General features: G+C 40.5%; 1 protein-coding gene across 3 annotated transcripts in view; it reads right to left on the reverse strand.

The window, feature by feature from the left end:
* The window catches only part of LOC148873759 (SCY1-like protein 2 A), a 119,791-nt gene that overhangs the window by 18,438 nt on the left and 73,847 nt on the right, over positions 1 to 27,506 (reverse strand). For all 3 annotated transcript variants that reach the window (XM_088944236.1, XM_088944218.1, XM_088944225.1), the window contains exons 9-10: positions 27,207 to 27,320; positions 20,232 to 20,360 (exon numbers count right to left, since the gene is read on the reverse strand). In XM_088944236.1, coding sequence (XP_088800362.1) covers positions 20,232 to 20,360; positions 27,207 to 27,320 — 243 coding nt within the window. The remainder of the gene's footprint in view (positions 1 to 20,231; positions 20,361 to 27,206; positions 27,321 to 27,506) is intronic.

The following is a 27,506-nucleotide window of genomic DNA, read 5'->3' on the forward strand; positions in this document are numbered from 1 at the left end:
GGAAGAGAAGAGAGAGCTGGCGGCAATGAGTGTTAGAGAGTAAGAGGTTCGAACATAACCCCTCTCTAACACTCTAAACATCTTATTAATAAGTTAATCTTTGACAAATTACGGAGAGGCCCTTGAGTGGGCAAGAAAATACAAAAAACAGAACATTACAGAGTATGGGCCTAGAATAATGCCCACAACAGAGAGAAACATAACATAACATGAAATGACAGTCTATGGGCCATACGGCCCATCTTCTCTACACTCCCCCTCAAGCTGAGCATAGATGTTAATCATGCCCATCTTGCCAATGTCATGTTGAAGCCTTGCCTTGGAAATGCCCTTGGTGAGGAAATCTGCCAATTGTCCTTCAGAAGTAATGAATGGAAGACACACTTCACTGGAGGAGACTCTTTCTCGAATAAAGTGTCTATCAATGTCAATATGTTTGGTTCTATCATGTTGTACCGGGTTGTGAGCAATGTTGATGGCAGCCTGATTATCACAGTACAACATCATGGGTTTGTCATGATCAATCCCAAGTTCTTCCATTAAGGACCTTAGCCACACCAATTCCGAGATTCCATGTGCCATGGCTCTATATTCTGCTTCTGTGGAGGATCAGGCCACAACTGATTGTTTCTTACTCCTCCAAGAGACAACATTACCAGCCACCAGACTGCAATACCCTGAAGTAGATTTTCTATCATCAATATTTCCAGCCCAATCAGCATCAGTATAGGCTTCAAGTTTCAGATGACCATGCTTGGCAAATAGAATTCCTTTTCCTGGAGAGCCTTTCAGATAGCACAAAATCCGTTCTGCTGCTGCCATATGGGTATCTCTAGGAGCATGCATGAACTGACTAATGCAACTGACAGCATACGAAATATCTGGTCTAGTTATGCACAGGTACAGAAGCTTTCCAAGAAGTCTCTGAAAGACCCCTTTGTCTTCCAACAAAGTTCCATCCGAAGCTGAAAGTTTGTGACTCATATCAATAGGAGTTGCGGCTGGTCTTGCACCCAGTTTTCCAGTTTCAGACAACAAATCAAGGACATATTTCCTCTGGGAAATAAGAATCCCATCCCTGGATCTGGCAACTTCTATGCCAAGGAAGTATTTCAACTCCCCTAGATCCTTAATCTCAAATTCTGTACGGAGGAAAGACTTAAGGGCCAGAATGCCTGAGGCATCATCACCAGTCACTATAATATCATCAACATACACAATGAGATACACTGCTAGAGATCCACTTTTCTTCACAAAAAAGAGTATGATCTGACTGTGTCTGAACATAGCCGAATTTAACAAGTGCAGCTCTAAATCTCTCAAACCAGGCTCTAGGAGATTGTTTGATGCCATAAAGAGATTTCTTCAGTTTACATACCTTTCCTTGCATATCTTTCCCATACATTCCTGGAGGAAGACAATGTAGACCTCCTCATGTAAGTCACCATTCAAAAATGCATTCTTTACATCTAACTGATAGAGAGGCCAATCAAATTGAGCTGCTAGAGATAAAAGAACCTTCACAGATGTCATCTTAGCAACAGGGGCAAAAGTCTCCAGATAGTCAATCCCATATGTCTATGTGTAGCCTTTTGCAAAAAGTCTGGCCTTGTACCTCTCAATAGTCCCATCAACCCTGTATTTAATGGTAAAAACCCACTTGCACCCAACTAGATCCTTCCCTTCAGGCAAATCCACCACCTCCCAAGTACCATTTTCATGTAGAGCATCCATTTCAGCTTGCATGGCATCTCTCCATTCTGGAATCCCAAGAGCTTCTGATACAGACCTAGGAATGGGGTTAGAAGAAACTGAAGAGTAGTAGGCATAGTATGAGGGGGAAAGTAGGTCATAAGAAAGATGTTTGGAAATGCAATGTGCAGTACACTTCCGCTTTCCTTTCCTAACAGCAATGGGGACATCAAGATCTGGGAAGGATGATTCCAAGGGAGCTCCTGTAACCCCTTTGGGTTTAATTCCCATATTTGCAAAATGGTCATTGGTACTGACTCCTTGACCCTACACTTGCCTCCTACTTTCTTCACTGCTGACCAAAGCATATGCTTGAGACAATGAAACATCTTCCTTGGACAAGATGTTTTGCTTTGTAATGTCATATTCAGAATTCATCCCTGTCAAGAACTCAAAGACCCTATTCCTTTCAACCAATTTCCTGTATGTTTCAGCATCCTTAGGGGTATCCCATGTCACAACCTCTATCAAATCAATCTCTTGCCATAGAGATTTTAGGGCTGAAAAGTATGCTGCAAGTGACTTCTCCCCCTGTCTTAGATTCTTCACATCACTTCTCAATTTGTAGGCTCTGGCAACATTCAGCTTCTAGGAGTAAATTTCTGCAACACTATCCCAGATTTCTTTAGCCGAGTTCATCCATCGATAATGCTGACTAATCTATGGCTACATTGAGTTCACAAGCCACCCAATCACTGTGTAGTTTTCTTGCACCCATCTCTCATAAGATGGATCATTCTCTGGAGGAGCTTTCTTGCTCCCAGAAATAAAACCCCATTTTCCTTTGCTACAAATATGGATTTTCACTGATTGTGACCAAGCCAAGTAGTTGGTCCCATCAAGCTTAACTGTAGTTATAGCCAGCATAGAATCGGTTAGGGTTTCCAAAATCTGTTCATATTCAGCAGCATTCTTGTTTTCAAGACTTGAGAAATCCATAATGTAAAGGCTCCAATTAGGATTTTCAATAGGTTTCCCAAAGTACTGGGGGTCTTGATGAGTTTAGTTTGAGCTGAATAGGCAACAACAACTAGCTCACAGAATCAGTTCAATCTTGATAACTGTGATAGTCCAGTTCGGTGGTAGTTCTTTCTATATTGTTTCAGCCTTCAAAGGACACCTAGCAAACCTCCAATCACAAGGTATTTCAGGTTCCCAACAGCCGTTGTCCCAAAGAGAAGAAAAAAAAGCCACAGTCCTTAAGAGACCTTTTGTCGAACACTCAGTGTGCAGTAGTTAACAGCCTACTGTTAACTAGAAGAAACCACTTCAAAGTGTTCAGTATAGGTCCAAGAAGAGGCTGGGATGAAGATGAGACTAGCACCACTTAGTTTAGATCAGTTTCAGCAGCTTGGCAGTCCAATAATCAGCTGAATAGCACTTCCAAAACAACCCAGAAATTTCTGAGTAGAATCAGTCCAGCAACAGTGGGCCGAATGGTGGTGGGCTTTGAATGCTTTAACAGTCCTCCCAAACAACAAAAAATAACCCAACAAAGGATTGAGAAAAAACTTACAGTAAGAGAGTCTCTGGTTTGAACTATAAACCAGGCCGAACACTTGTTCTCTGAGATAACTTCGAAATTCTTTTTCTCTGGTTTCAAATCAGGCCAAACAACTTTCTCTCTGATTCTTCTTGGTCACCGAACCCTTCTCCAAGTGTATAGAAACTTGGGCACCCTCCAATGGCCTCCAAGAACCGGGCGGATGACTGTAAACTTTCAGCCCTAGAACCTCCTCATGCAGTTGGCTGAACTAGAACCACATGAGGGACACGCCAAGCAATGGCCCGCTCTGATACCAAGTTGAAAAACAGTCCACTTGGTGTATGGAACTGTTTGAGATTAGTTGCATGATTGGCAGTAGCACGTACACCTGAATGTGCAAATGCAGAAGTAGTTGGATTGCCCAGAGGATTGGAGGAGGAGGCTGCACTCTCAAGGTGACTAATCATTTGTTAGACAATGTATGCCCTTAGCTCCAATTAGATTGACGTACTGATACATTTATTGTAAATGAATAAAAGTACATAATTGTTTCATGTTATCATTGGTGTGTTTTCTGTGTACTTACCCCTTAAACTGGACACTTATGAGACTTGTGTTAGTTTAGAATGTTCTCAGCCATTGGATAGACTTAGGGAGTTTATCAACTTTATCTTGATTATGATACTACACCGAGTGTTGGATTGGGCTATTTTTGATATGCCAATAAGTGAGATCCTTTGTGGGTCAAAACCTGGGTATGTTGGGGCAGCTTGAGAATTCACTTGAGTGAGTGATCATAGTGATAGGATCAGCCCCTTTGTCGGACAAAGTGAATGATCGGGACTGCACTGTCTTTGATGGAAACCAGAACTGCTAGCAGTCGATTTCAATTGTGTTTGAGATTTGTTTTGAAAAATATATTTATATGATATATATATATATTATGTTCCAAGAAAAATGTTTGCAAAAGGTTTTAATTCTCGAGACCTATCTGAGTAGAGAGTGCAACACTACACCTTGCAATCAGGGGAGAGGTCCTTCCCTGTCGGCCAGTGTTTGATCATTGTGGGCTGATAGGTTAAGTGTAAGAGACCATTAAGGGTTGTTTACCCGATGGGCTATATCTTACTTAAGTCCATTATCCTTGGGCCTTCATAGGATGGCTAGACTCAGGGATCATTTAACTGTAAATGTTAGGCCCATTTTGATCCCATAATGATGGACTTAGGGGTTCATTGCATTTAGTTGTGAATTCGGCCAGGCCTTTTCACAGAGGCTGGACCGAACTCATGTGAGCTTATTTGAGGTCATTGTTGGGGTCCCATGCCATACAAATTGAACCTAAATGGGCCAGCAACTATCTTGGGACGTGAGCCACTTGCTTAATGGGCCTAAAGCCCATGATTAATGAGATTACTCAAGATGTCACATGACAGCTTAAGTAGTCGTGACATGGGCGAATATGGGTCTGGATTTGGGTTTGGAGCACCCATTCTCATGAAAGGATAAGACCTATCTTAAGATAGAGTCTAGATCCAAATAGAGATTTGGATTACAAACCTCCTAATTCGATTAGGAGTAGTGTTCCTTAAGGATTAAGAAAGAAGGAAATCAAACTGCTCCATATAACTCTGTTCTCAGTTCTTTCTCTCTCTACTCTTGCCGCCCAAAAACCCTAATTCGATCTCCAATTTCTTGGACTGATTTTGATCAGTTCTTTCTTTGAATTTTGCAAGAAAATTGCAGAGAAATTTTGTGCTCACCTCCCTTGTTCAATCCATATGGTTGGATTGTAGTTTTGTTGAAAACTGCATTGCTGAACTGACTTCATTCAAAGCTGCGCCATTTTCAGTGGAAGCTGGTTTTGGGATTCAGTTTGAGCGTGAACTACCACTTTGGGAGCTACGTCTATGGAATCCATATCAGGTATACATCTCCCTCCTTTTGGTTTCAAATTTGATCTAGTTTCGGTGCAAGAACGATCCTAGAAAAATGCAATTTTTTTTAAACGAGGGAATGCGATAACTGAAAGGCAGAAAGAAATTTTTGAAATTTCGCCCAACCATCTAGCATGGTTTGGCCATCCATATGATGGATCTCACCTTCCTTCATCATCCTCTCATACTTCTTATATTCTGCCTTCATAACTGCTAACTGCTCACTAGCAATCCTTTCATTTGTTAAGCACCTGTCATTATCTGGGACTGTGGCTATGTTGGCACTTCTTGACTTCCCATTATCAGCCTTCTTTTGAAAACAAGGTGGAAGGAGTTCCAGATGCAGTTTCCAACATTTATCTTTTTTATGTTTTGGTTTCTTGCAGTACTCACATACAACTTCCCTTTTTCTTGAACCACCTGAACTGCCTGTAGTCACCTTCGATTTCAGCCCCATATTAGCAAAGTGGTCACTTGGGATGGTTCCTTGAAACTGGACCAGCCTCTTGCTCTCTTCACTACACACTATGGCATATGCCTAAGACAAAGATACATTATCCTTGGCTAAGATATTATGTTTGGTAATGTCAAACTCGGGATACAGCCCTGTCAAGAATTCAAATACCCTATTCCTCTCAACTAATTTCCTGTATGTTTCAGCATCATTACTGCTTTCCTAGACAACAGTTTCCATTAGGTCTATCTCTTGCCACATGGATTTCAGAATTGAGAAGTAAACATCTAAAGGTCTCTCCCCTTGCCTTAAATTATTCACATCACTCCTTAACTTATATGCCCTGGCAACATTCAATTTTTGTGAGTAAGTTTCTGCCACACTATCCCATATTTCCTTGGCTGAATTCATTCATAAATAATGTTGACTGATTTGTGGTAGCATTGATTTCACTAACCATCCAATGACAGTATAATTCTCTTGCATCCATTTTTCATAAGATGGGTTATCTTCTGGAGGTGCTTTCTTGCTCCTGGAGATATACCCCCACTTGCCTCTACTACAAACATGAATTTTACTGACTGTGACTATGCTATATTGTTGGTTCTATCAAACTTGACTGTGGTCACAGCTAGCAGTGAGTCTACGGGTGCTCTCGGAACCTATCTGGATTCTATTCCACACTTATTTTCAACTCTCGAGATATCCATCTTCCTCAAACAACTCCAAAAGAACTTCAAACAACTTCAAATGATAAGCAAGGAAGACAGAAAAAAATCAAACACCAAGTACCAACCTCTATGAAGTCGTATCTGCTAGTTGCGTCTCACCCGAAACTCGGGAGAAATAAAAAAACAGCAGCCACTCCCTGTAGGCTTCACAAAACACCACAAGACTTAGATCGATCTTCAAGATAAAGAGAAAGAACCCCCTTAGTCACTGAGCGCCAAGGTGAAGCTCCTTGTGGGGCCCGCAATCAGAATTCTCTAGTTGATTAGGTTTTGGGCCAAAAACTCCGGGGATTGCTAGAATGATGACCAAGACAACATCCTTTTCTCCAAAAATCCGCTAACAACTGGGCTGAAAAGTTTCTTCAATCACTCATTCGATTCAGCTCCCCATACACACTGTGTATGGGAAAGAAAGGGACAAAAAGGAAGAAAGAGAGCCTGCTTTGATACCAAGAAGAAAAACATTCCAAAAGAATGAAAGGACTGATTAAAAGTTGTGAAAAAAGTATAAGATGTCAGCAGCAAAGAGAAAGAAGAGGAGAGAAGAATAAGAAGTTGGCGGCTGATAGGATTTTGGGAGAATAGTCAATCGAATATTACTCCCTTCCCTAATCCTTTTCATTAAACATAATTTACAAAGTTTTGGTATTTATAGAGAGGCCCTTAATTGGGCGATTAACTAAATTAAGCATAACATAAAGAAACATAAAAGGCCCTTAATTGGCCCAAACCACAGTCTCCACATGATCTATCTCCTACCATAAGGTTTTAAGGGCTGAAAAATAAATAGCAATAGACTTGTCTCCCTGCCTAGTAGAAATCACCTGGTTTCTCAACTGATAGGCTCTAGCAACATTTTAATTATATGAATAGGTTTCTGCTACTCCATCCCAAATCTCCTTAGCTGTGTTAGCCCATAAAAAGTTCTTACTTATATGGGGGAAACATGGAATTACACAGCCAAGCCATCACCATGTAGTTCTCCTGTACCCATAGGGAATGGTTAGTTTCAGGTTTCTTTTCCTCACTGGTGACATACCCCAATTTTCCACAAGCACCAATGGCCATCTTTGCAGATTGTGACCATTCTAAATAGTTTATACCATCCAACTTGACTATAGTGATGATTCCGGCCCTAAAGAGGTCTCTGAAGAAAACTGAAGAGAGGAGAGCTTAAGAGTTCGGCAATGAGGGTCTAAGAATGAGAGTTTTGAACCTACACTCTCTCAGCACCCTAACACTATTTTATTAAGATATATTTCAATAATTACAAGGAGGCCCTTAGTTGGGCAAGAATTTATAGAAAACTTAATATAGACAGGATGGGCCCAGAATAAGGCTCATTATAGAATACATAAATAACAAGAAAGAATAAACAACCTATGGGCCATTCGGTCCATCTTCTCTATACTCCCCCTCAAGCTGAGCATAGATGTCAATCATGCCAAGCTTGTCGGTATCATGCTGAAGTTTTGCCTTGGGAATGCCTTTGGTGAGAAAATCTACCAACTGTCCTTCAGATGTGATGAAAGGAAGACACACTTCACCCGAAGAGACCCTTTCCCTAATGAAGTGTCAATCAACTTCAATATGCTTGATTCTATCATGTTGCATTGGGTTGTGAGCAATGTTGATGGCAGCCTGATTATCACAATACAACATCATCGGCTGGTCATATTCAACTCCAAGTTCTTCCATCAAAGATTTTAGCCATAATAATTCAGAAACTCCATGTGCCATGGCCCTGTATTCTGCTTCAGCAGAAGACCAAACAATAACGGATTGTTTCTTGCTTCTTCAAGAAACAACATTACCAGCCACCAAGCTGCAATACCCAGAAGTAGATATTTTGTCATCAATGTTTCCGGCCCAGTCAGCATCGGTGTAGGCTTCAAGTTTCATATGACCATGCTTGGCAAACAGAATACCCTTTCCTGGGAGCCCTTCAAATAACATAGGATTCTCTCTGCAGCTTCCATATGAGTGTCTCGGGGAGCATGCATGAATTGGCTAATGCAACTGACTGCATATGCAATATCTGGTCGAGTCATGCATAGGTACAAAAGTTTCCCAAGAAGTCTCTAAAAGATCCCTTTGTCTTCTAACAATGTCCCTTCTGAGGCTGAGTTTATGACTCATATCAATAGGAGTAGCAATTGGTCTAGCACCCATCTTTCCAGTTTCAGAGATCAAGTCAAGAAAATACTTCCTTTGGGAGATAAGAATCCCATCCTTGGATCGAGCCACTTCTATGCCAAGAAAGTATCTCAATTCCCCCAAATCTTTAATCTCAAACTCTGTATGGAGAAAAAATTTTAGATCATGAATTCCTGAGGCTTCATTACTAGTCACTACAATATCATCTACATACACAATGAGGTATACTGTATGATCGGAATGTGTCTGCACATAACCAAAGTTAACAAGGGCTGTTCTAAATCTCTTAAACCATGCTCTAGGGGACTATTTTAGTTCATAAAGAGATTTCTTCGGCCTGTATACCTTCCCTTTCATATCAGTTCCATACATCCCTGGAGGAAGAGACATATAAACCTCCTCATGTAATTCACCATTCAAAAATGCATTCTTCACATCCAATTGATAAAGGGGCCAGTCAAAGTGAGCAATTAAAGATAGAAGAACCCTCACAGATGTCATCTTGGCAACAGGTGCAAGGGTCTCTAAATAATCGATCCCATATGTCTGTGTATAGCCTTTTGCAACCAGCCTGGCCTTGTACCTTTCAATGGTGCCATCAGCTCGGTATGTGATAGTAAAGACCCACTTGCAACCGACTGGATCCTTCCCTTCAAGCAAATCCACCACTTCTCATGTGTCATTCTTGTGTAGGGCATCGATTTCAGATCTCATAGCATCCCTCCATTCTGGAATCTTAAGAGCTTCTGACACAGACCTGAGAATAGGATGAGAAGCAACAGAAGAGAGATAGGCAAAGTATGAAGGTGAAAGCAAACTGTAAGAAAGGTGCTTGGAAATGCAGTGTGCAGTGCACTTCTGTTTTCCTTTCCTAACAGCAATGGGAATATCAAGGTCAAGGAAGGATGAATCCAAAGGTGCTGAAACAGTACCTATTGTCTCTTCAGTGACTGGAAGTGTATGAGGCTCATGTGTTGTAGGAGAAAGAACCTGCACATTTCTGGATCTTTGCCTTTGATACACCTTGGGATTGAGGATAGGATGAGGAGGTAGAGTACTGGGACAAGGAGAATGGAACGACTGATCCACCCTTGATACATTTAAAGGAGAAGCAAACACATTAAGAGACTCAACAGGGATAGGAAGATGAAGAGAAAACACCTGTGACAAATCCTCCCCCTGTGGACAATGTCCTTCTAGAGAGGAACCATAAAAGGGGGAAAGCTCATTAAAGGTGACATCCATTGAGACATACCGATTGCCAGACTTTGGATCAAACAACAATAACCCTTCTATGTGGGGGAATAACCAAGGAAGATACACTTTTGAGCTAGTTGAAAAACAGTCCTAGAAGTAGGGACTGTGTATGAAACAAAGAAAACTAGCAAGAGAGGATTAGAGAAGAAGAGAGAGCTACGACAAGAGGGGTTAGAGGATGAGGAGTTCGAACATAACCTCCCTCTAACTCTCTAATACACTTTTATTAAGTTAATCTTTTAGTAATTACAAGAGAGGTCCTTAGTTGGACAAGAAATTACAAAAGAGGAACATAAAAGAGTATGGGCCCAGAATAAGGCCCATTACAGAGAAGAACATAAAGATAATATACAGTAATAGCCTATGGGCCATTCGGCCCATCTTCTCTACACTCCCCCTCAAGCTGAGCATAGATGTCAATCATGCCCAGCTTGCCAGTGTCATGATGAAGTCTTGCCTTAGAGATGCCTTTGGTGAGAAAGTCTGCCAATTGTCCTTCAGAGGTAACGAATGGAAGGCACACTTCTCCGGAGGAGACTCTTTCTCGAATAAAATGTCTATCGACTTCAATATGTTTGGTTCGATCATGTTGTACCGGGTTGTGAGCAATGTTGATGGCAGCCTGATTATCACAGTACAACATCATGGGTCTGTCATGATCAATCCCAAGTTCTTCCATTAAGGACCTTAGCCACAACAATTCCGAGACCCCATGTGCCATGGCCCTATACTCTGCTTCTGCAGAAGATCTGGCCACAATAGATTGTTTCTTACTCCTCCAAGAGACAACATTACCAACCACCAGATTGCAATATCCTGAAGTAGATCTTCTGTCATCCATATTTCCAGCCCAATCAGCATCAGTTTAGGCTTCAAGTTTCAAGTGGTCATGCTTGGTAAATAGGATTCCTTTCCCTGGAGAGCCTTTCAGATAGCACAGAATCCGTTCTGCTGCTGCCATATGAGTATCTCTAGGAGCATGCATGAATTGGCTAATGCAACTGACTGCATACGCAATATCTGGTCTAGTCATGCACAGGTACAGAAGCTTTCCAAGAAGTCTCTGAAAAACCCCTTTGTCTTCCAACAGAGTTCCATCTGTAGCTGAAAGTTTGTGACTCATATCAATGGGAGTTGCAGCTGGTCTTGCACCCAGTTTTCTAGTTTCAGACAATAAATCAAGAACATATTTCCTTTGGGAAATAAGGATCCCATCCTTGGATCTGGCAACTTCTATGCCAAGGAAGTATCTCAACTCCCCCAGATCCTTAATCTCAAATTCTGTACGGAGGAAAGACTTAAGGGCCAGAATGCCTGAGGCATCATCACTAGTCACTATAATGTCATCAACATACACAATGAGATACACTGCCAAAGATCTACTTTTCTTCACAAACAGAGTATGATCCGACTGTGTCTGAACATAGCCGAATTTAACAAGTGCAGCTCTAAATCTCTCAAACTAGGCTCTAGGAGATTGTTTATGACCATAAAGAGATTTCTTTAATCTGCATACCTTTCCTTGCATATCTTTCCCATACATCCTTGGAGGAAGGCACATGTAGACTTCCTCATGTAAGTCACCATTCAGAAATGCATTCTTTACATTCAACTAATAGAGAGGCCAATCAAAGTGAGCTGCTAGAGATAAAAGAACCCTCACAGATGTCATCTTGGCAACAGGAGCAAAAGTCTCCAGGTAGTCAATCCCATATGTCTGTGTATAGCCTTTTGCAACAAGCCTAGCCTTGTACCTCTCAATAGTTCCATCAGCCTTGTATTTAATGGTGAAAACCCACTTGCACCCAACCGGATCCTTCCCTTCAGGCAAATCCACCACCTCCCAAGTACCATTTGCATGTAGAGCATCCATTTCGGTTTCCATGGCATCTCTCCATTCTGGAATCCCAAGAGCTTCTGAGACAGACCTAGGAATGGGGTTAGAAGCAACAGAAGAGAAATAGGCAAAGTATGAAGGAGAAAGCAGGTCATAAGAAAGGTGTTTGGAAATGCAGTGTGCAGTACATTTCCGCTTCCCTTTCCTAACAACAATGGGAACATCAAGGTCTGGAAAAGATGATTCCAAAGGAGTTGAAGCAGTACCTGTTATCTCATATGTGATTGGGAATGTATGAGCTTCATCTGTTGTAAAGGAAACCACTTGCTCATTCCTGGATCTCTGCCTTTGATACACTTTGGGATTATGGATAGGGCGAGGGGGTAAAGAAATAGGGTCCCTGGGACAAGAGGTATGAAGTGATTGATCCTCCTTTGACTCATTTGGTGAGGATACAGGTTTGTCAAGAGACTCAAAGGGACAGGAAGAGGAAGAGCAAAAACTTGTGACAGACTCTCCCCCTGTGGACAATGTCCATCTTGAGAGGAACCATAAAAAGGAGAAAGTTCATTAAAAGTAACATCCATAAAGACATGTCGGGTGCCAGTATTTGGATCAAAACAACAATAACCCTTTTGTGTGGGGGAGTAACCAAGGAAGATACATTTGTGGGCTTTCGGTTCAAACTTGTGTCTTTGCACACTTGGAATGTGAACATAGCAGGTACAGCCAAACACACGAAGAGGAATTGGGAAGAGATCCTTGTCTGGATGAAGAAAAATGAAGGGGGATTTAAACCCTAGTACCCTGGATGGCATACGGTTTATGAGATAGGTAGCAGTAAGTACAGCATCACCTCAAAATCTTGTGGGAACATGTGAGGCAAACAAAAGGCTCCTTGCAACTTCAACAATATGTCTATTTTACCTCTCAGCAACTCCATTTTGTTCAGGGGTTCTAACATAGGAGCTTTGATGAACAACCCCCTTGTCTGAAAGATACAAGGATAGACTCTTCTCAAAATACTCTTTTGCATTGTCGGATCTGAAAACCTTAATTCTGGTACCAAACTGAGTTAGAACAAGCTCATGAAATTGCCTCACAAGTCTTGGGAATTCATCCCGGGATTTCATTAAGTATATCTAGGTGAATCTAGAGAAGTCATCAATAAACAAGATAAAATATCTGTAACCCCCCATAGAGGATAAATGGTATGGCTCCCACACATCAGAGTGCACAATATGAAAAAGAAAAGAGGATCTTTTATTGCTCACAGGGTAATTTTTTCTACAATACTTTGACAACTGACAGGACTCACAATTGAGACTGGACACACTGACTTCCTTAAACAGTTTTGGAAACAAATGGCTTAAAGCAGAAAAAGGTAAATGACCCAACCGACAATGACTCAACATAATTTGACTAACAGACTGAAAAAGTAGAACCAAAAGCAACATTCTTGGGATGATCAAAGCATTGGCCAGGGGTGTCGAGCAAGTATATTTCATTCGCTTCATGGCCACTCCCAATCACCTTCTGAGACTTCAGGTCCTGAAACACACAGTGAGAAGGGAAAAAGGTTACACAACAATTCAATGATTTGGTCAAGCTACTTACAGATAACAAATTGGTATTTAATTTAGGCACATGAAGAGTGAAAGATAAGAGTAAGGAGTCTGTAGCCTTGATAGTTCCCTTGCCGGAAATAGGGGCAAGAGAACCATAAGCTAAGGTGATTTTGTCACGGCCAGGAAGTAAATCATATGAAACAAATAAAGTGGAAAGGTTGGTCATGTGATCAGAAGCACCTGAGTCTATGATCCAAGGGGTTTTGTGTTTACCTGAGGTGGATGCATGGTTAGCGGAAGCCCTTATACCTGAGTGAGCAAATGCAATGGTGGCTGAACTTCCAGAAGGGATGGATGATGAAGATGCACCTTCAAGCTGATTGATCATCTTTCCAAACATCTCATATTCAGCTTTCATGGCTGCCAACTGTGCACTTCCTGTCTTTCTACTATCATTCTTCTTCTAGAATCTGATAGGTACAAGATTGGGATGCAATTTCCAGCACTTGTCCTTTGAATGTTTCGGCTTCTTACAATATTCACACACCACTTCCTTCCTTCCTGTGCCACTGTGAGCTTCTGTAACCCCTTTGGGTTTAATTCCCATATTTGCAAAATGATCATTAATACCAACTCCTTGGACCTGCACTTGCCTTCTACTTTCTTATCTACTAACCAGAGTATATGCTTGTGACAATGAAACATCTTCCTTGGACAAGATGTTTTGCTTTGTAATATCATATTTAGAATTCAGCCCTATCAAAAACTCAAAGACCCTATTCCGTTCAACCAATTTCCTATATGTTTCAGCATCCTTAGGGGTATTCCAAGTCACAGCCTCTATCAAATCAATCTCTTTCCATATAGATTTTAAGATTGAGAAGTATGCTGCAAGTGACTTCTCCCCCTGTCTTAGATTCTTCACATCACTTCTCAGTTTGTAAGCTCTAGCAACATTCAACTTTTGGGAATAAGTCTCTGCAACACTGTCCCAGATCTCTTTAGCCGAATTCATCCACAGATAATGTTGACTGATGTGTGGCTGCATTGAGTTCACAAGCCACCCAATCACAGTGTAGTTTTCTTGTACCCATCTCTCATAAGATGGATCATCCTCTGAAGGAGCTTTCTTGCTCCCAGAAATAAAACCCCATTTTCCTTTGCTACAAATATGGATTTTCACTGATTGTGACCAAGCTAAGTAATTGGTCCCATCAAGCTTGACTATAGTTACAGCCAGCATAGAATCGGTTGGGGTTCCCAAAATCTGCCCATATTCAGCAGTATTCTTGTTTTCAGAGTTTGAGAAATCCATCATGCAGAGTTCGATGGTAGTTCTTTCTTTACTGTTTCAGCCTTCAAAAAAGACACCCAGCAACTTCCAAACACAAGGTATTTCAGATTCTAACAGCTGATGTCCCCAAGAGGAAGACAAAAGATCACAGTCCTTGAGTGACCTTTTGTCGAACACTCAGTGTGCAATACTTAGCAGCCCACTGTTTACTGTTTCAGCCTTCAAAGTATAGAGCACTGTTTACTGTTTTAGCCTTCAAGAAGGGGCTGGAATGAAGATGAGACTAGTATCACTTAGTTTTAAAACAGTCTCAGCAACTTCCCAACCCAATAATTAGCTGAATAGGACCTCCAAAGCAACCCAGAAATTTCTGAGTAGGAGCAGTCCAGCAACAGTGGCCGAATGAAGTAGTCTCAGCAGTAGTGATTCCTGAGGTATTTCGGCTACTTGACAGTCCAGAAAAGAAATAAAAAACAACCCAGAAATCTCTGGATTAAATCAGACTAGAGGATAGCCGAATAGCTGTACTGTTTCCAAGGAAACTTCGGACCTTTTAACAGTCCAGAACAGTGAAAAATTAACCCAGAAACAACTGAGCAAAGACTTACAGCAAGAGATTCTTTGGTTTGAATAATAAACCAGGCCGAACACTTGTCCTCTAGGATGGCTTCGAAAACCCTTTTCTCTGATTTTAAATCAGGCAAAGCAACTTGTTCTCTGATTCTTCCTGGTCACCGAACCCTTTTCCAAGTGTGTAGAAGCTTGGGAACCCTCTAATGACCTCCAAGAATCAGGCGGATGATTGTAAACTCTCAGCCCTAGAACCTCCTCATGTAGTTGGCTGAACTAGAACCACATGAGGGACACGCCAAGCAGTGGCCTGCTCTGATACCAAGTTGAAAAACAGTCCTAGAAGTAGGGACTATGTATGAAACAAAGAAAACTAGCAAGAGAGGATTAGAGAAGAAGAGAGAGCTGCGGCAAGAGGGGTTAGAGGATGAGGAGTTCGAACATAACCTCCCTCTAACTCTCTAATACACTTTTATTAAGTTAATCTTTTAGTAATTACAAGAGAGGTCCTTAGTTGGACAAGAAATTACAAAAGAGGAACATAAAAGAGTATGGGTCCAGAATAAGGCCCATTATAGAGAACATAAAGATAATATACAGTAACGGCCTATGGGCCATTCGGCCCATCTTCTCTACAGAGCTTTGGGTTCAAATTTATGCCTTTGGACACTTGGAACATGTACATAACAGGTGCAGCCAAAGGCACGAATAGGAACAGGAAAAAGGTCCTTGTCCGGATGAAGAAGATTGAAGGGAGACTGAAACCCCAAAACCCTGGATGGCATACGGTTTATAAGGTAGGTAGCAGTAAGAACAACATCACCCCGAAACCTGGTAGGAACACGTGAGGCAAATAAGATACTTCTTGCAACTTCAACAATATGCCTATTTTTCCTCTCAGCAACCCCATTCTGTTCTGGGGTCGTAGCACATGAGCTTTGATGAATAACCCCCATGTCAGAGAGATAGCAGGATAGGTTTTTCTCAAAGTATTCTTTTGCATTGTCAGATCTGAAGATTTTAATCTTGGTATCAAATTGGGTTAGAACAAATTCATGGAATTGTTTTACAAGTCTTGGAACTTCATCACGGGATTTCATCAGGAATATCCAAGTGAACCGAGAAAAGTCATCAATAAATAGGATAAAATATTTGTAGCCACCCATGGAGGGTAAGTGATAAGGTCCCCACACATCAGAATGCACAATATTAAAAGGAAAAGAAGATCTTTTATTGCTCAAAGGATAATTGTTTCTACAATGCTTTGACAGTTCACAAGACTCACAATGAAAACTGGACAAACTAATTCCCTTAAACAGTTCAAGGAATAGATGACTCAAGGTAGAAAAAGACAGATGACCAAAACGACGATGACACAACATAATTCGACTAACAGACTCTGAAGAGACAGATCCGAGAGCAACATTCCCAAGATGATCAGTGCATTGTCCCGGAGTATCAAGCAGGTATATTCCGTTTGCCTCATGGCCACTCCCAATCACCTTCTGAGACTCCAGATCCTGAAAAACACAGTAGGAAGGAAAAAAGGTTACACAACAGTTTAGTGACTTGGTTAGACTACTCATAGACAACAGATTTGTATTTAGTTTAGGTACATGGAGGGCAGAAGGTAGGAACAAGGAATTCGTAGCCTTGATGGTTCCCTTACCAGAGATAGGGGCAAGTGAACCATCAGGTAAAGTGATTTTATCACATCCAGGAAGCAAGTCATATGAAACAAACAAGGTAGACAGATTGGTCATATGGTCAGAAGCACTTGAGTCAATAATCTAAGGGATCTTGAGATTACCTGAAGTGGTAGCATGATTGGCAGAAGCCCTTATAACTGAATGTGTAAATGCTGAAGCAGCAGAATTTCCTGAAGGGTTGGAAGGAGAGGTCACATCACTCAGCTGACTGATCATCTTCCCAAACTTTTCATATTCTGCTCTCATGGCTGCCAACTATGCAGAAGCAAACTTCTCTTCACTATCTGGCCTGGCAGCTACATTTGCACTTACTGATCTTTTACTATCATGTTTTTTCTGAAACCGAATGGGAACAAGATTAGGATGTAATTTCCAGCACTTGTCTTCGGTGTGCTTCGTCTTTTTGCAGTACTCACATATAACTTCTTTCTTTCTTATGCCACTAGAAGTTCCAGCATTCCCTTTAGGTTTAATCCCCATATTGGCAAAGTGATCATTAATATCAGCCCTTTGAACTTGGATAGCCCTTCTGCTCTCTTCACTACTCACCAATGCATAAGCTTGTGACAAAGAGACACACTCCTTGGAAACAATATTCTGTTTTGTGATATATTATTCTGGGTTTAGTTTAGTTAAGAACTCAAAAACCCTGTTCCTTTCAACCAATTTTCTATAGGTCTTTGCATCATTGGTGGTGTCCCAAGTTACAACTTCTATTAGGTCAATCTCTTGCCATAGGGACTTCAGGGTTGAGAAATATACAGCAAGAGGTTTCTCCCCTTGTCTTAAATTCTTTACACCACTTCTCAATTTATATGCCCGGGCCACATTGAGTTTTTGGGAATAGGTTTCTGCAACACTGTCCCAAATTTCTTTTGCTGAATTCATCCATAGGTAGTGTTGGATGATTTGTGGCTGCATTGAGTTCACAAGCCACCCAATGATAGTGTAGTTTTCTTGCATCCATTTCTCGTAGGATGGATCATCTTCTGGGGGAGCCTTCTTACTCCGGGAAATGAACCCCGACTTTCCTCTACTACATACATGAACCTTTACTGATTGTGACCATGCCAGATAATTAGTTCCATCTAGTTTAACTGTGGTCACAGTTAATAAGGAATCACTTGGAGTCCCCTGAACCAGTCCATATTCAGCAGCACTTTTGTTTTCAAACTCTGAGGAGTACATCATGCAAACACTCCAAATATGATTTCAGATGACTTCTACAAGTATACTAAATGAGGACAAGCAATAACAGAGTTCAGCTGACCACAAGAAGGCAACACACTTAGTTCAGCCTTCAAGAAGTAAATAAAAACTTTCAGCCGAAGTACCTTTTCAAATCTGGACTCAAGGTAAATACCACTTGGTATTGCTGAAATAACCCTTTTTACAAGCACAGTGTGGGCAATAGAGACAACCCCACTGTCAAAAAAGAAAAAGGGCCTCAAGAACAGTTCGTACAGCCCCCCAAAACAGCCAAATATAAGTAACAATTCACAGCCTTCTTACAAGGATGTTTCGGCAGTTTTGACAGTCCAAGAAGGAGTGAAAACAGCCCAGAAATTTCTAGGTTAAACCAGATTCAATGGCAGCCGAAGGTAGTACAGAACAACCAGAAGTTTTCGGACACTTCAACAGTCCAAACACAGCTGAAAGTAGTACAGAACAACCAGAAATTTTAGGACACTTCAACAGTCCAAATACACCAGAAAATAACCCAAAAAACTGAGCACAACTTACAGTTTCGAGCTTCAAACCAGAACCGAGCTGTTCCCCTTCCTTTTTTTTTTCTATGATTCTTCCTGGTCACCGAACCACTTCTCCAAGAGATTCTAGTCTTGGGCACTTGCAATGACCTCTAAGAATCAGGCAACACGAGCCTAAGCTTCCAGCCCTATAAAATTGAAGTTCAGGCCTGCTCTGATACCATGAAGAAAACTGAAGAGAGGAGAGCTTGAGAGTTCGACAATGAGGGTTTGAGAATGAGAGTTTCAAACCTACTCTCTCTTAGTACCCTAACACTATTTTATTAAGATAGGTTTGAATAATTACAAGGAGGCCCTTAGTTGGGCAAGAATTTACAAAGAACTTAATATAGACAGGATGGGCCCAGAATAAGGCCCCTTACAGAAAAACATAAATAACAAGAAAGAATAAACTGCCTATGGGCCATTCGGCCCATCTTCTCTACAGTCTCCAACACCTCCTCCCCTAGATCCCATTTCTCTTGAAAATTTGTTTTCAACTACAAAACCCTCCATAACTCTCAGAATAGGTTAGGAAATCAATTTGAGATAAAAAAGAAGGTATTTATGTCCTTTAGAAACCTTAAACACCTTCTTGGAACCCTAGAAGTCCCTCCCTCCAAAGATTCCTTTTTCCGTGGGAGTGGGAGAAGAGGCTGTCGCTCCCTCCAGCGACCTCCAAAAAGGTTGGTATTTGAACCACCACCTTCAGAAAACCTTAAGGAACCCTAGAAAACTAGAGTGCCAATTCCTAGGTCAAAATTGAAGAGTCGTACTAAAATGGGACTCTCTCCCTTTCTCCAGTTCTTCCTGATTTTGGTGTAAAACCCTAGACCATCTACAAGGGATTGCAATTCCACCAAAAAATCCAAAAATTGGGCTAACCTAAAGTCATCGATCAGCCCTTTACCTTATCATGCAGTTGGCCGATCTAGGGCTGCATGATGGAGCAACTCAAGAAATGTTTAAACTTGCTCTGATGCCAAGTAGAAAGGTTTGGACAACCTGTTTTGATATAAAAACTGCAAAGGAAAGAAGAAAAGAAAGAGGAGAAAAGGTTTCAGCTAAGAAAGAGAGAGATGAGAGATAGAAGAGAATGGGAGAAGATTAGAAATAGGTCTGGCCGCCCCTTTCATTAGATTATATACTCATAAATAAAAGAGAGTACCAAGACAAGTATGCCCTTGGTAAGTTAGCTACTTGTGAGAACTTAAAAACACCCTTAACTTGAAACATAAACTAATGGGCCTAAGGCCCAATAACTTCCTAACTATGCTATGTAAATAAAAAACATGTTACATCAGCCCAAAACTCAACAAAAATAAAACTCCAAATAGAGAAAAATTGGTATCTCCCTTCTGAGCAAGACTATCTGAGGCAATATTAACCAATATGGGAACCCATTGAAAAAGTTTTTAATCTGGAAATCGGGAATTTTGCCTCAATGTGTTTACATAACATGATTGTTATCATATTACTGAATTATAGATGCATATATGGTTCATAATCCTAGATGGACATAGCAGATCAGTGAAATGTCTATAGATAAATGGCAACACCATAAAGCAAATACTTTTGTGCCTTAATTGCTTAATAATATACTAAGGAATTCTTTAATTTCAGGATATTTGTGAAGAAGCATAAAGGTAGTACAGTTTCTGAAGGAAACAATGAAAAAAAAATGATAAATTAGTTTAGCAAAAAATTTATCATTGAGAAAAGGTCAGTCACCTGAATATCAAGTTTCTTAGCAAGGGATATAGTTACTTTTAAAACTTCTTCTTGTATTCGAGCATCATTATCATCATAAGATCGAACAAGCAATGGAAGGATATGTGCTACCAAATGTTCCTGACTAGTCTGCAACAATTGCAAAAAGATAAGTTTGTGACCATTAATGACAGAAGATAATTAAAATATTTCCAAGCACAGTTCAAACATGTTGCCCACTGGGAAACCAATGCGTGGAAACAGATGATAGTGCAAACCATGAACATGTGAGAGTAATTTAGTTTACATGCCCAAAAGGATATAACAGGAAAAGACAGTAGCTTCTACCTTCACATAGCATATGCCTGAAGTTTTTGAAGGTTTCCCAACTTTAAAATCCTTTTCATAGGTATGCGTCAAAGTTCTTGCAAAAGATTTTTCATTCTATGGCAAGGTAAGAGTTTTATTGTAATTTAAGTTTTATGGGACATTTTTATAATTATGAGGACAAAGGATTTGGCTGCATAGTTATTAGCAAAATTCAGTTTTAGGCATATTTAAGCAATTGTTTGAGACAGGGTGAAAAAGAAAGCAGGCATATTATTGTGAGGTGGATATTGGATTTGGTGTATCCTATTTTCTCATAATGAATATTTTCCCTCTTCACTCATGGATGTAGGCTACTGAGACTAACACACATCTTGATGTTCTTCTTCCTTTTGTTTTTTCTATTATTTTCTGCTTTATTTATTTTTCTTGCCTACATGTTGACATGGAATCAGAGCAAGGATATTAGGATTAAACTTAGTTCAAGAGCTTTCCTTTGGATGGAATGATCCCTAGGATATAAAAAAAGAGGAACTCTTGGTTAGTGGAAATGTTTTTTTTAGTATAATTTCTCACATAACAAAACTCACCCAATTAGACTAATTACTGGGTTATTTTGTTATTTGGGTAATCACCATTCAGGAAATCACGTAGATATTCCCTTAATTACGTCTCTGTTAGGGGCAGAGAAAACCTTTTGATTCTGATTCAGAAGTACCAATGAATAGAGACTAAACTAAGTATGAGTTTTCTACAGAATTTTCCTTTGAAAATTCTGGTATATATTCCCTCTTTATTTGAGAGAAAACCAGCATATAATGAAACAAACATTGTATGCATAACAAGTAAATAGGTATCATAAAAAGCATGTTTCATCAATAAGGCTACAAATGGCCTTTAAATTATGGTTGTGTGCATTATCATGCTGTGAGGAACCATAATCAGCCAAGTTTCATGAACAAGGCTGTAGATGGTTTTTCCCCACACACATAGGTTAGTAGGTTGTAAGGAACCATAATCAGCCAAGTTTCATGAACAAGGCTGTAGATGGTTGTCTCCTTACATGTATTTCAATATGAAACAAGGAAGAAAAAAAAATAAAAGGAAGAAAGAAAGGAGTGAGAGGAATTGATAGAATATGGGCTTCCATCTCATGTGAGAAGCACAAGAAGTATCATATTGAAGAGGTGTAGGAAGAACACAAGATTCCCTACCTTCTTCTTCCTTTTTCTTTTATGCTCTCCACACCAATCTTCTTCTCTTTTCTCTTCCCACTTGTTTCTTAATGGTAGAAATACTGCAAATCTATTAGTAATAGCCAACAAAAAAGGCATTAACCTCTTCTCCCTGTAGGAGGGAGGTTTATATAGAGGAGGGAGGTGGTTAACTCCCCACTCTCCTCTTCTTAGAGTGCCAAGTGTCACCCCACTTAAAATGGGTTAAGGAGGGAAAAGAAAACTTTTCCTTCCTAAGGTGACAAGTGTCCCCCCACTTCAAGTTGTTATAGGAGGGAAAATAACTCCTTCCTAGGGTGACATGTGTCCCCCCCACTTCAAGTGGTTAGAGGAGGGAAAACAAATCCTTATTCCTAGGGTGACATGTGTCCCCCCCACTTCAAGTGGTTAGAGGAGGGAAAACAAATCCTTCTTCTTAGGGTGACATGTGTCCCCCCACTTAAAGTGGTTAGAGGAGGGAAGATAACTCTCTCCCCTAGGGTGACATGTTTCCCCCCATTTCAAGTGGTTAGAGGAGGGAAGATAACTTTCTCCCCTAGGATGACATGTGTCCCCCCACTTCAAGTGGTTAAAGGAGGGAAAATAGTCCTCTTGTTAGAATAGTGTTCTGCTGTGATTGGATAAGCCTCTCATATTCATCATGGGAAACACTCACCATCTCCTTCATGGGACCATCTGTGGATGTAGGAGGCAATTGGTCAGATGAATGATTCTCCTGTTTAAAGCTGGAACTTGAGTCACCGGTCGCGGCATGATTGGCCCAGGTTGAGGGAGGACCATGTAAATCATAACAATAGTTGATGGTATGTCCATCCATACTACAATGAGTGCACTTCCTCGGGCCTGAGCTACGTCCTCTACCACGGGCTCCCCCTGAATCTCTGCTCCCAGTACGACCACCACCACGATTATAAGTAGACCCACCATTGCCACTTCGGCCATATGCAGAACCACTACCAACACCACGGCCAGACTGAGCTCCCCGAGCTCCACCTCTACCACCACGGCCTCTCGATGCAGCAAAGGCAGACCTATCTGAGATATTAGAGTTCTCAGTAGATCCGATAGAAATCCTCCGAAGTCGAGCAAATACCTCTTCTAGGGACGGAAGAGCTGATCCCCCTAATATCTGAGCCTGTACTGGCTCATATTCAGACTTTAGTCCCACCAAAAATCTAGTCACATCAAGCTACTCTCTCTGTTGTTGCTGAATCTTGACATCAGAAGTGAGAGGATGATAGATATTCAACTCATTACATATGTTCCTCATGTTAGCATAGTACTCCTCAAGACTCTGATTGCCCTGTTGCAGATTAAAGTACTCTTGATAAAGTTGATAAACTCTGGTTGTATTGTCCTGCCCCGAATACAATTTTTTCGCATGGTCCCACGTCTTTGGCAGTATCAAGGAACATGAAGTTCACACTAATCCTGGGTTCCATACTATTCTACAACCATGTGATGATCTGAGTGTCCTCTTGCTCCCAATTTTCATACTCGTGAGAGTCAGAGGAGGGTTTCTCCTCTTTGATATGTTTTACATTCTTCTTTGCCTTTAGAAAGACTTCAACGGATTTAGCCCAAGGCACATAATTCTCTCCATTTAACTTAATGGAGGTCATCTGAACATTCAGGTAGTCTGTAGGCACCATCACACTAGGTTTATAATCATTACTGTCTCCCATTATGTTATCACCAATTCTACACACTTGCTGAATTCTATTATCACTGAGATCTGCACACTACACACCACTAGGTCACACCTGTCACACTGATTGCAGCACTAATTGTTGCTGGAATGTGTGCTCTTTACACCACAAACCCTGCTCCTACAACTAACTGAAATCTCACCACTATATGATCATATCTCTTCCTTTAACCTGCACAAAGAAACCAACATAAACCCTAGCACTTATTGGCCGAAACACTAGCAAATGGTCTGAAACACACCTCCTATTTAATCCATAACAGATATCAAGAACTGAAATCTCTTACCTTATCGCTGAAGTAACACCCATGCGAGCAGGAGAGCAGTCCACACACAACAGCCACACACAGTTCGGTTCTCTATTCTTCCTCTACTAGGAGAGGGCGATCTCAGAAATCACAGCAACTGACCACATATGACCTGACTGGAGGCATAGAGACCCCCAAGGGAAGAGGGCGATCACTCCTTTTCAGCCCTTTCCCTTATCTCCAATCGAACACAGAAAAAAAAGAGGAAAACCCTAGATAGGGTGCGTAGAGAATGAACCCTAGGCAAGCAGAAATCTAGGCAGATTTAACCTGCTCTGATATCATGTTAGAATTCAGGTCTGCCTTAGAGTTCAGCCTGACTGAGTTCAGTTATGTAGAAGAAGAAAGAGTGATAGAGAAAGAGAGAAAGAGAGAAAGAGAGAAGAGAGAATTCTGGTTCGAACTGAAAGTGTCAACATGACTTCTCCCAGTCGGCCAGTAAGTATTTATATTATTATTAAAACATAACTGAAAAGACTGATGTGCCCTTACTTAAGTTAAGAGCACATGTTTCAACACAACATTACAGATCAGCAACATCAATCAAGGTATAAAGACTGAAATACCCCTACACTAACAAAATCGACTGCTGGCAATTTTGGTTTCCATCAGAGAGAGTGCAGTCCTGATTATTCACTTTCTCCAACAAAGGGGCTGATCTTGTCAGTTTGATCACCCACTCGAGTGAATTCTCAGATTGCCCCAACATACCCAGGTTTTGACCCCCTCTAAGGATCTCACTAATTGGCATATCAAAAACAGCCTAATCCGACACCCAGTGCAGTACCATAATCGAGTCTAGGGGTTAGGGTCGGCCTTGGTAGGATAAACTTCCCCAAGTCTATCCAACAGCTGAGGACATTCTAAATTAACATGAGTTTAGGTGTCCAGTTTAAGGGTAATTTCACAGAAACATACCAAATATAATATGAATCAATTATGTACTTTTATTCATTTACAATAAATGTATATGTACATCAATTTGATTGGAGCTAAGGGCATACACTGTCTAACAGCAATAAGATGTTCAGTTAAATGTAATTGAAAAAAATATTTAAAATTTGTCAATCAGCTCCTTAATTGGGTGGGTGGCTACTGCTATTTAATCCCAAATACACTTGAAATGAAGATACGATTCTTTTCCAAAATATCTGTCATCTATTAACCATTTGTTTGATTTTGGCTAGTGCATATGCTATAGAGTTTGCTGATCTGTGTACCAAAGTGTATTCAATTTCTATCCCTCCCGTTAGAGCCCTTATCTCCTAAGATATGTTCCTGTAACACCATGAACCTATGTTGTTTCCTTTGAAACACTCCACTATTACACTTGAATCCCCATCCACCAAAATGTCAGGTTAAGAGCCTTTGCCAGATGAAGTCCCTATACTATTGCCAACAGCTCTGCCCTTAATGAATCTCCCATGTCCAAAGGTCCTGAGGAGAGGTTAAGTTAAATGCTGCAATGACTATTCGCTGTTTTCTTTTTTTTTTTTTTTTTTTCTGATAGGTAAAGTGATTTTATTTATAAGAAGAAAAATCATCAGTACAAACATCTGAGGGAGAGGTGTGAGATTCACCTCATCCCAAGACAGAAAAAATAAAAGAAAAAGTGCAAATTACATTTGAGACCAGAATAAGTGATCCCTATTAACCCCCTGCTTAGCCAATCTCCTCTCCCATTGAAACACCAATGTTAAGTTGCTGATGAGCCATTTAACCTTCTTAAATTCAACCCTAATTCCAAAATAATAGTCTCTGGGTTATGTGGCCATCCCACTACTATTTTGGAGTCTCCTTCCACAACTAGTTAGTTCAAATTTAACTCTCTTGCTATCAATAGTCCTTGAACTACTGCCAAAATCTCAGCCTTGGTCGAGTCTCCCACACCCGCTGGACCTGAAAACATAGCAACATGTCCAACTTCATTCCTAAAAACCCCTCCAATCCCAGAAAGGCCTGGATTTCCACGGCTAATTCCATCAAAGTTAAACTTAATGAAATCATCGGCAGGAGGAATCCAAGAAGCATAGTCATCCTTCTTCTAGAAGAAATAGCAGCCACCTCACCCCAATTCCTCCAAAGGTCATCAAAGGAGAACTGAGAGAATAAGTGTATGGTTTTCACCCAATGTATCACCTTTTCCAAAATGCAGTCTTTTCACAGCTTCTACACTCCTTTCCTTCTCAAGAAAGAGCTTTGCATTCTATTCTTAACAAATAGTCCATAACACTGTTGTCCTTGTGCATCTCCACAAAATTCTTCCTTCTTCTTGGGCCACTGAAAATTATTTGGCTCGAACAAGCCACTTACCTCCACTAGTAGAGTCCACCTGCTTCCGAAGAAAGAAAAGAAACAACCACAAATCTATAGAGGGACAAGAAACTAATAGATGGTAACAATTCTCTCTATTAGCCTTGCACAAGATGCACCAATTAGGGGACAAGCAAAGATAAGGTCTCCTTTTTGTAGATTATCCATAATATTGATTTCCCCATTAAAAACTTCCCAACAAAAAGCATGAATCTTAGGGGGGATGGGGTTGCACCAAAACTCCTTGAAAGGAACCGATGGGACTTGGGATGAAGAACAGAGAGAACCAATAAGCCCACTGGCTTACTCAACTCATATTACACTGGAGTCCCTTGCTCTAGACTGGAGATTAGGATCCTAAAACCACCCAATTCACCCATTCTCTAGCAAGCCTAAGTGCTAGATATTTGGAGATTATTCAACCTATCTAATGGGACGTTGAAGTTATTACTTATTAGCAAGAAATCTAGCCTCCCTATCTAAAAGTCTTTATGACCAAGGCATCATTCCCCCTCTCCTCATTTACCCTGCTACCCCAGAATTAGGCTTGAACTTTAGAATGCACCAAAGCATAAAATTTGAAGGGTTATGTAATATGCAGTATATTGTAATAAAATTAATTTTCATAGAGATTGTTGTTTTTGGAAAGTCGTGCATGTAGAACATTAGGATAATGAAAATGTGGTGATCTACAAATAATCACAAAAGCCAACCTGACTAGGAAAGGCCCAAAATACAACCTGGCCCTGTTGGTCCCATCTCTTGACAAAGTTGCAATTTTATTTTTTATTAATAATTAACCCAACAGTTATCATCTTCTTTGGTTCTTCCTAATAAAAGATAAGAGTATTTGCAGTATACAAGATTTAACTAACAATTTAAAGCAAATGTGTTTAGAAAATAAGATGTTAAAAGTATATAGTTATTCATTCCAAAAATGCTAGCCACTTTAAATGACAAATTATACCCATAAACTAGAAAAGTTGGCTCTATTACAAGATTGTTATTTACAAACACAAGGAAACAGAAATAGAAACAGTAAATTCACTATTGGATGCAACAGCTACATGATAATTTCCAGGAATCACAAAATAATCCCAATTACCTTGTTTATAATGAATTCCGCATGCTTCACAAGAAGTAATAGTGTCTCGCCTGTGGCAGAAATCAAAACAGGGAGAAGTGCAGGCAATGTTGATCGTTCAAAATCATTTTTATCCTACAACCAGAGAAGTGTTGAAGGCATCTGTCAATGATCACCATTCATGATGTACGGATTTATCTATGAGAAGCAATATGTCAAATAAAGGAGCTATGCAGCACACTATATATATTTTGGGTCAAAATAACAGGGAGAGATTCCTGATAATATCCCTAGGGAAATCATTCCCAGCAATATTAACAT

The sequence above is a fragment of the Nelumbo lutea genome, chromosome 1 (assembly GCF_056320005.1).
Source record: "Nelumbo lutea isolate HS-2025 chromosome 1, American lotus-T2T, whole genome shotgun sequence".
NCBI lineage: Eukaryota > Viridiplantae > Streptophyta > Magnoliopsida > Proteales > Nelumbonaceae > Nelumbo > Nelumbo lutea.